Source organism: Nannospalax galili, unplaced genomic scaffold (assembly GCF_000622305.1).
Source record: "Nannospalax galili isolate Female #2095 unplaced genomic scaffold, S.galili_v1.0 scaffold632, whole genome shotgun sequence".
NCBI classification, from domain to species: Eukaryota; Metazoa; Chordata; class Mammalia; order Rodentia; family Spalacidae; genus Nannospalax; species Nannospalax galili.
Genome location: NW_008332816.1, coordinates 1,008,085 through 1,018,215, shown reverse-complemented (window position 1 = coordinate 1,018,215; position 10,131 = coordinate 1,008,085). Strand labels below are relative to the sequence as shown.

Here is a 10,131-nt window from a genome sequence, read left to right as displayed (position 1 = left end):
GTTTGGGATGTTATGTGTGATATACACACAAAAAAATCAAAAAAAATTTAATGTATTACATTTGAGGAGGAAACATAAAAATTTACATCATGTTAAATAGTAGAGGGGATAAACATTACCAGTGAAATCTACCCATTGACTTTACAGACATACACAGGCACCAAGGAACCAAGTGCAACTGATTATGACTAGTAATAATCAGACACATACAGACTAGAGATGCATGCACCAACATCTCAGTGTTAGTAGCAAAAACAATGAGTCTTTCTGTAAGGAACAATATATTCTAAAATGAAATGGAGATCTTTTTTAAAGGTTAAAAACTCATTCAATTTTATGTCTTACAGGGCTTATACTGAGTTCAGTATTGTATAACTGTATTAATTCATCTGTGAACCTGGAAATTTACAGCCACTTTTGAAAGAGATTTATCCTTGCTCTAGAGTGTGTTACTGAATATGTTAAAGCTGTAATGAAATGCTTCCTCTAATCATGTGGTTATTAAATTTAAAACATAATTTAAAAAGAATAATAATTCTTGGAAGCATAAAAATTTTCTCTTTAATAATTAGTAGATGTGAAAAACCTTACCACTGAAATCTACCTGATGACTTTATATCCATGCTCAGATACCAAGGAGCTCAGAAAGTAACCAACTGTGACTAGTAATAATCAGATATATAGAGATCAGAAACACATGTACAAACATCTTAGTGTCAATTGCGTTAAAATTAATGTTTCTGGTATGAAACTGTGTATTTTAATAATGAAATGGAGATCTTTTTTATTGGAAAATGAACAGCAGACCCCAATCTTATCTAAAGGAATATTGACAACTGTTTACTGCTAGATGAGGAAGAGCTGATCTTGCTAAAACAAGGAACTATAGATAGGCTGACTAGACTCAGTGGATCATCTTAGCTCTGGAAATTGTGATTGAATATGTCAATGCTGTTGTAATGAATCCATCTTCTAATTATGTGGTTATTAAATAAATAATTTTTAAAAAAGAAAAGAAAAATAAAGCACGAGAGGAGAGAAAAACTAAAAAAAAAAAAAAATCCAAACACCTAAAAGTTCATAGTCTCTTTTAAAAGTCTCTTAACTGTGGGTAGGCATCTGTAAAATCCAATACAAGTACTGTCTTATTTCAAAGGGAAGAATCGGGCAAACCTAAGCAAAACCAAAGTCCAGCAAAGTAGCTCAAGGCTGGACATCTGGGATTCACTCACCATCTCTGGGCTCCAAAGGGTTCTGGCAGCTCCATTTCTCCGACTCTGCCGTCCACAGCACACACAGCTCATCTTGCAGACCCAGTCCAGCTCCATTTCACACCTACAGCTGTCTTTGGTGGTCATCCCATGGTCCCAGCATCTCCAAAAACCTGGGAACTCCACAGAAACTGAGGCTACACCTTCACCAATGGCCTCTTCTTGTCTCTTGGGGTGCAAAGCTTCAGATTCTCTCCATGACCCCTTCAATCCTGGGGTCTTCACTGCAACTGAAGCTGCACTTTCACCTATGGCCTTTCCTGGCCTCTCACAGTGCCAAGCCTCAGCTGCTCTCTATGACCCCTTCATGCTTTCACCTCACCAGAACCATGCAGGAGACTCTCATACATTACCAAGTCCTGCTTCTAACTTGAGATGGAGGCTCTGGTCCCCTCTGTGTGCTGACCCTGAGGAAATACCTCCCAGAAGATTTCACCTCAGTGATGATGGTCTCTTGTTACTTACAGCTGATTTTTCAGCCCCAGCTAACCAGCATCAATCAATTGCCCCAGTAAAGCAAAGGGTTTGCTTCATGTTCTGGTCTCTACTTAATCACAGCTGATTCTTCAGCCCCAGCCGACCAGAACCCACAGATTCTCAATCCAAAATCTCACACGAAGAGCCCTGATGGTCTCTGCTTCCCTTTGAAGCTTCACAAGCCAGGCCTCCATTGTCCACAACTCTTTCAATATAACTGTTCCAAGTGCCGCAACAACAAACTCTGAGCACTGAATGGCTTTTCCAGCCAAAAGTTCCAAACACTTCTACAGTCCTCCCCAAAACAACTGGGTCAGGTCTGTCACTCAATACCCCACTTTCTGGTACCAATTTCTGTCTTAGTTTGTTTCTCCATTGCTATGACAAAACACTCTGAGCTCTACCAACTTGGGGCGGAAAGGGTTTATTTATCTTAGATCTCCCAGGTCACAGTTCATTAGGGAGCCCAAGGTAGGAACTCAGGGCAGGAACCTGGAAGCAGGAGCTGGATCACAGGACATGGAGGAATGCTGCTTACTGACTTGCTCTCCTGGCCCCTGGTGGCACCACCCACAGTGGGCTGGGCCCTCCCACATCACTCAGCAATCAAGAAGGTTCCCCATGGACATGGCCACAGGCCAGTCCAATGAAGGCAATTCCCCAATTGAGGCTCCCTCAACCCAGGTGTGTCAAGTTGACACTAAAGCTATCTAGCATACTCACCCAATAGCAATCAGTCTCCAATAGTTCCCAGACCAGGGCCAACCCACTATCCATTTCCCTTGCTTCACTTTGGACCCTGTCTGATTGAATTGGCACGGGTCCTGTGCCCAATGCCACCATTGCTGCAAGTTCATGTGTGCAAGGTTCCAGTAGCCTGAAAGCCTGTGCTTTCCCATGTTCATGAACCAACCTCAACTCTCACCAGTGAAGCCTCCTTGTACAACAGAGTGTGATGCACACAAAAGGTCACAACTGGCCAACTGTTAAAGAATAAGAGACTGCAGAGTGTATGCCACCGGATAGGACTCCTGTATCAAACCTTTCCCACCCATCGCTCAGGAACCATTTCAGAAAGATTGTAAGAGCCAGGGTTGATCAATAATGTTCTTTTGATTTGTAGAATTCATGGGCTCAGGAACTAAAGAGGAGAACAGAAATTGACCTCCATTTCCTTCTCTGTGAAACACATGGGAAGTGTGTATGTCCTGGGCCTCCTCACCTAGATGATGCTGAATTAGAAAATCTTTCTAGTGTGCAAACTTATACCATTGAACATGAAAAGGAAATAGCCTGAAGCTAAATCTAAGAGACACAGATCCATCTTCACATGGGTCGTTCATCATAACAGAGCACCGGGTGAGAAAACTGACTCTGACTCTCTCGTGAACAATTTTCATTAATGATCAAGATGACTGGGTGCAGGTGAATGGACAGCTTAGATAATGCTTCAGGGTTTGGCTGAGGCTCCATTCTCCACAGCAGGATACGTAATAATGCAATTTGTGAGTTGAGTACTTTGTACTTCAAGCAAAGTGTGCTGCAGTTATAAGCCCCAGACACTGAACCTTATTCTTTCACCAAGCCGGACTTGTGGGGAATCGATTCTTTCTTTCTGTCATTTCTGCCCTATCTGGAGAAAACAGCTTTGTTCCTGTCTTCAGAAAATGTTCACACAACATCCCCATAGCATCTCCAGGGCTGGGGAGATAACTGACCACGGGAAGGACCCCACAACGCTGTGACAATGGTCAGGTGGAAGGAGGGAAGGAGACCCAGTGCACAGGCTCTGAGAGAGGAGGACCAGACCTGAACCACTCACAGTTGGAAGGTCCTGGCTCGGAAAGGCACTTGGTCTGTTTGGTGCTAACTCTTGACTTTTGGTGGCATGGAGACAGTTCCAGCAGATGTGGACGGGTTTCAGGGGGATGCCTCGTCCTTCCGTAAGAAGAGACTGCAACCAGGCATGTGCCTACAGTCCCAGCACACAGGAGGTGAAGGAGGAAAACCAGGAACTTGACAATTCCCTGGGCTTCATGAAGCTCTGCCTTTAAAAACAAAAAAAAGTCTGTGTGGTGGTTCCCATGTTTCATCCTATCATTGGAGAGGTAAAGGCAAGGATGAAAGTCGTGAGTTCAAGGCCATCCTGGTCCACATAAGGAGTTCGAGGATGCTAGGGTCACATAGGGCTACATAGTGAGACCCTCTCAAAAAAAGGAGAGAGAGAGAGAGAGAGAGAGAGAGAGAGAGAGAGAAAGAAAGAAAGAAAGAAAGAAAGAAAGAAAGAAAGAAAGAAAGAAAGAAAGAAAGAAAGAAAGAACAGAGGGTTTGAAGTTTGTTCAAGCCACAGCACTGGGAAAAACAGAGCTCCTGGGAAGGACAGTTCCGGTTCCCGTGTGGCTGCTGAGGTGACAGCCTCATGACAGGAAGGAGGACCCAGCCTCCAAAGGCCACACCCTGTGTGTCTGCCCACTGGGAAAGGCACGGTCCCCAGCCATTTGCAACATTGCCTCCACAAGGAAGAGATGCCATGACTCCCATCTTCACAGCCCTGCTCTGCCTCGGTGAGATGTGAAACAGGGGAAGGAACACCCACAGCCAGACCTTGTACAACCAAGTCATCTCGGGGACTCAGAGGCAACAAGGAGGGGAGGACCTGCTCAGGCTTCAGGGAAAACCTCTCACAGAGAACTCTCTTCCAGGACTGAGTCTGAGCCTCAGGACCCCGGTGCTGGCAGGTGAGTGTGTCCCCAGCTGTTACAGATAAGTCCACCTCACTGAGGACAATGGGTCACCTGTGGGCATTGGAGACAGAGAACAGCCAGTGTGGCTGATGCTGGGGAAATTCAACAGGGTCCCGGGGCTGAGAGCTGGGATTTAAGGGAGGATGTCCTGTGACCCAGCCTCTGATTTCTTTGAAGGGAACCTTCCCGAGCCCACATTCAGGGCTGAGCCTGGCTCTGTGGTCACCAAAGGGATACAGGTGACCATCTTATGTGAGGGGACCTCGGGGGCCCTAGAGTACCGTCTCCTTAAAGAGGGAGAATCAGATACCTGGAACACACAGACCCCACTGGAGCCTGGAAACAAGGCTGAGTTCTCCACCCCACACAACGAATGGAGTCATGCGGGCGATACCATTGTGACTATCAGACTCCCGCTGCCTAGTCAGAGCGTAGGGACAGCCTGGACCTACTGGTGACAGGTGAGAAGACATCCAGGAATTTGCTCTCAGGAAAGGAGTCTGCTCTCAGGGGTGTCCCCTTCTCACAGTTTATCCATGGAGTCCAGTGTGGGCTGTGTGAGTTCGTTTAACCCTCTGTATCCTCTCCTAGGGTTCTACTACAGCAAACCCAGCCTCTCAGTCCAGCACAGCCCTGTGGTAGCTTTGGGAGGGAACATCGCCCTCCACTGTGTCTCAAGACAGCGATATGACAGATTCGTGCTGCAGAAGGAAGGACCACAGGAGCTCTCCTGGACCCTGAACCCAAGTTCTACATCCAGTGGGGAGTACCAGGCCCTGTTCTCTGTGGGCCCTGTGGCCCCCAGCCACAAGTGGAGGCTCAGATGCTACGGCTATAACCTGAGGAGCCCACAGCTGTGGTCAGAACCCAGTGACCCCCTGGAGCTCCTGATCTCAGGTAAGGAAGCCTCAGATTAGCCCTTAAATGACTCTAGACCTGACACTACTTCCCAGGAGAGACCCTGGTGTGTGATAGGTGAGGGGAGCCAGGATTCCAGGAGCCAGCCAGTTAATGCAGACTGTAGGAGCCAGTGGGACCTGAGATGCAGACGCCACGGGGAGACAGTAAGAGTGAAACCAGGAGTAAAGGAAAGGACTTGGTCTTCATAGGTCCACTGGATTTTCTCCTGTTCTGGGTTAGCTTCAGCATTATCTCTAAGTGTGACCTCCTCTATGCCACTGTTCAAACAGACTCATCTCCTCACCCACTTCTTTACAGGGACCATCTACAAACCCAGCATCTCGGCTGAACCACACTTTCTGGTCACCTCAGGGAATCCTGTGACCATCTGGTGTGTCAGGACCATGGAGGCCTAAACATATGTTCTACATAAAGAGGGAGACCCAGCACCCTGGATCATACAGACCCCACAGAAGCCCGGGGAACGAGGCCAAGTTCTCCATCCGATCCATGACAGAGCAAAACACAGGGCGATACTGTTGTTACTATTACAGATCTGCTGGATGGACAGAGTGCAGTGACACCCTGGATCTGGTGATGATAGGTGAGGGGACATATAGGGGTCCCCATCTCCAGATTCTGCCTTCAGGAAAGGGGTCTGATATTAAGGGTATCTCTTCTCGCAACCTACGATATAATGTGGGAGGTGTGACTCCATTTAACACTGATTCCTTCTGTCCTGGCAGGCAACAAAAGTCAACCATGGCTATCAGACCTGCCCAGCCCTGTAGTGACCTCAGGGGAGAATGTGACCCTCCGGTGTGTCTCACGACATGGATATGACAGATTCGTTCTGACTGAGGAAGGAAAACAGAGTATCTACATGTCCCTGGACTCACAGCATGCATCCACTGGGCAGTTTCAGGCTCTATTCCCTATGACCCCCAGCAGCATTAAAATCTTCAGATGTTATGGCTATTATAACAGAAACCCAAAAGTGTGGTCTGAACCCAGTGACCCTTTGGAAATATATGTCTCAGGTAAGTAAGCCCCATCATTGATACAGTCACGATTGAGACCCTAAGACTTTCCTATCAGACCTTCTCTCAGGGGAGTCCCAGGTAAAAATATGGCCGAAAAAACTCCCTGCTCCTGAGCCAGATTCCCACAGAGTGAGAGACCCCGACAGGGCAGGAAAGGAAGTGGCAAGTGTATGGCAGGAGCCAGATCCTTACCCAGGAGTCCATCTTCCCTCCAGGCCAGTCAAAGAAGCCCTCCCTGCTGATCCATCCAGGACCTATCCTGGCCCCTGGACAGTTCCTGACCCTCCAGTATTGCTCTGACATCAGCTACAATAGATTTGCTCTTTTGAAAGAGAAGGAAACTGACCTCCTCCAGAGTCCTGCCGACACCCACAGGCTGGTCTTTTTCTCGCTGACTTCCTACTGGGCCCTGAGTGGTCAACCCCCAGTGAGCCTACGGACATCCTGATTGCAGGTGAGGAGCCCGGTGGATTGTACAATAGATTTGCTCTTTTGAAAGAGAAGGAAACTGACCTCCTCCAGAGTCCCGCCAACACCCACAGGCTGGTCTTTTTCTCGCTGACTTCCTACTGGGCCCTGTGAAGGGCACCACTGGAGGACGGTACAAGTGTTATGGTGCACAAGGCTTCTCCCCTGAGTGGTCAACCCCCAGTGAGCCTATGGACATCCTGATTGCAGGTGAGGAGCCCGGTGGATTGAGTCAGGGTCCCAGACTCTGTCTTTGCTAGAGGAGCCCAGGGATTGATCCCCAGGAAGAGGGTTGAGGGCCCCAGTGAGGAACAGGAACACAGACAGGGGAACATAGGGAAAGCAGAAAGGATAAAACAGAGAGACCCAGGTCTTCAGAATGAGGCTGTGGTGTGGTCTCAGCTCAGAACACAGTGGGTAGTCCTTCGGCCATCCCTCTTCTCTCTAGGACAGCTCCCTTTCACACCCTCCCTCTCAGTGCAAACAGGCCCCACAGTGTCCTCAGGAGAGAACGTGACCCTGGTGTGTCAGTCACAGAGCCAGGTGGACTCTTTCTTTCTGACCAAGGAGGGAGCAGCCCATCCACCCCTGCATCTAAACTCAGTGTTACAAGCTGGGCAGTTCCAGGCAGAATTCTCCATGAGCACTGTGACCTTGGCCTTCGGAGGGACCTACAGGTGCTATGGTTCTCGAAGCTCGTCCCCCTACCTGTTGTCATACCCCAGTGACCCTGTGAAGTTTGCAACTTCAGGTGAGAGGACCCTGACCTCATGAGCTCAAAGGGTGACTCGGGATCCAACCCCCAAGAGAGCCCTTGGCTAGGATGGGTTTAGAGGTCATAGGAAGACTCAGTCAGGAGACTCACCCCTCAGAGAGCTGGAGACCAGTGGGAGTTCCTCAAAGAATACCCACCCCACATCCTTCATTGGAATCCAGAAGTTTCCAGATGGGCAGAAGATTCTTGCAGAGGCCACAGGGCAGACGTAGGAGGGTGAACCGTAAATGCATCTCTGTGGTCAGACTCTTGTCTCTTACCTTCTTCTTTCCCAGGATCCTCTGGGAACAGCAGCACGTAACTCACAGGACCCATCCCAACAGCTGGTGAGTGTGAAGGGCTTCTGTCCAGGGACTTTGCTCCATCCCCAAGCTGCCTGCAGACCCTCCAAGTGCTGTGTGAACTAAGCTTGTATCCAGGAGCCTAGAGACCCCAGAAGCCCAGAGTCTTGGAGGCTGGGTTTCAGGAGGGTCCATCCAGGCAAAAAAAAATGTTTGGGTGCAGGCTGGGGTTTAAGGAGCTTGGTTGAGGTGGAGAGTGGAGAGTCCTGACTCTCACCTTCCCTACCCACCATGAGGCTTTGAGAATTGCCCCTCAATGGAGCAGTCCCCTAGACTGCTAAATAATGACTCTGTTGAAAGGTGGGTTCACTGGGACAAGAGGTAGTTGTGGGGTTGATGCAGCCTCTTCTGGAGATGCTAAATTGGACAAGCCCCTCCCCCCAAGTGTGTCTCAGTTTCTCAGAGTGGCAAGATGGTGCACTTGTCCACTCTGATAACAAGATGCTGACATCGTGCAGGGGTCGGGTACAGGGCATTCAGGTTCCTTCCCTCTGGCTCACGGGGTTCAGCTCTGGTGGAGGAGACACTCCTGAAAGTCAGATTTCCCTGGTTCAACCCCAGCCTTCCTCCTGGGTGATCTGGGGCAGGGAACTGACTTGGCTGGAGGTGTCATCCCATGTTACATAGTTGTGAGTACAGGAGGTGGTGAATACAAAGACCAGGTATGGGCCTGGCACACAGTAGGTGCTCAGGTAAGCAGCAGCATCCCTCATTCATGATGTCACATGTGCCCCAGGACTGGAAAGGTACCAGAAGATTCTGATCGGGGTCTCAGTGGTCTTCCCTCTGCTGCTTTTCCTCCTCATCCTCATCTTCCTCCTTCGATACAGGCAACAGCACAACCACAGGAAAGAGGGTGAGTTCGACATAGGATGTGATTGGCCTTGGGCTCAGAAGGTGGCAGGTGCCCTTGTGGGTCATCCAAACAGGAGTTCAGGGCACCAGGCTCAGGGAAACCAGTCAGACTAGGGCAGGTCAGCCTAGAAACACTTCTGCAGAATCTCAGACCAGAAACACATGATCTTGTGCAAATGTCAGGTATCCTGTGATCTGTCTGCACACTTCCCCATGTGGTGTCAAGTTTCCTTCCTTCCCCCGCAGGTGCTGGGGGGTGAGGAGGGAGTGCTCATCCCTCCTGGCTGAGACTCTTTTCCCTCCTGCAGTCCAGAGAAGAACCAACCTGCAACTTTCTACAGAGGCTGCAGAGCCACTACCCAAGGGCAGAGGTCCGCAGGAGAGGTGACTCATGCCCAGGGACCCAAAATTCCACCCGCCTGCCACCCCTCACTGCCATCTGACACCCCATTGCCCCTCCAGATCCAACCCAGTTGCTGCCATCCAGGAAGAAAACCTGTGTGAGAGGAACAGGGCCCTGGGGAGGGAGATGCCCAGTGTCTTGGTATCATGGGGGTAGTAGGGTCGGTCTGTGGTCAGCACACTTTGGGTCTACAGACATCACCACACTCTCTAGTTCTGTCCCATGTGGAACAGGGCAGGGATCTGGGGGGACTGAGAGATCCTGGGACTCTAGCCAGGAGACTGTGTGTTCATTCTGCCATGATAGATGCAGCTGTAAAGGACACACAGCCTGAGGACAACATAGAGCTGGACAGTCGGGTGAGACCCCTGTCCCCATCCACAGCCCTAAGAACACACAGCCAGGTTTAGTGCAGGGGACCTTCTCTGTCCTCCTCGCTCAGCGCTCAGTGAACCCACAGCTGACCCTCCTTTCTGTCTCCTTCGCACTATGGCTCACTCCTGGGTTTCCTGGGAACATGTGGCCACGCCCTCCTGTCCCCTTTCTGGCTCCTCTGCATCTGTGTGGATGTCAGCATGCTTTGGGGCTCTCAGAATACATGATCAAATGAGTCTCCACGTCCCCAATGTCCCCACATCCCACTCATTCACCCAGCTGTCCACCAGGAGCTCCGTCCTGACCAGGCCCCCTGTACACACTGCAGTGGGGCAGCAAGCAAGCTCCCAGATGCCCTAAGACAACGTACAAATAGAGTGTGTGCAGTGTGTGTGTTTTAGGGAAAATAAAACAGAGAAGGGGTGGGGTGTGGGGGGCAGATATGGCCAGTGGGAATTAGAAGGGGAGCTCTGGAAAGG

The 10,131-nt window shown here is 49.7% G+C and overlaps 1 protein-coding gene across 1 annotated transcript; it reads left to right on the top strand.

Annotated features, from left to right (window-relative positions):
* The first annotated feature begins 4,635 nt into the window (after positions 1-4,635).
* On the top strand, positions 4,636-9,267 carry LOC103729710 (leukocyte immunoglobulin-like receptor subfamily A member 6). The gene is made up of 9 exons (XM_017796782.2): positions 4,636-4,915; positions 5,084-5,389; positions 6,651-6,791; positions 6,958-7,113; positions 7,352-7,654; positions 7,954-8,004; positions 8,756-8,765; positions 8,850-8,875; positions 9,183-9,267. Exons 1-6 carry the CDS (start codon positions 4,636-4,638, stop codon positions 7,977-7,979), a joined length of 1,212 nt encoding a protein of 403 aa, XP_017652271.1. The 3' UTR covers positions 7,980-8,004; positions 8,756-8,765; positions 8,850-8,875; positions 9,183-9,267.
* Positions 9,268-10,131: the final 864 nt, after the last annotated feature.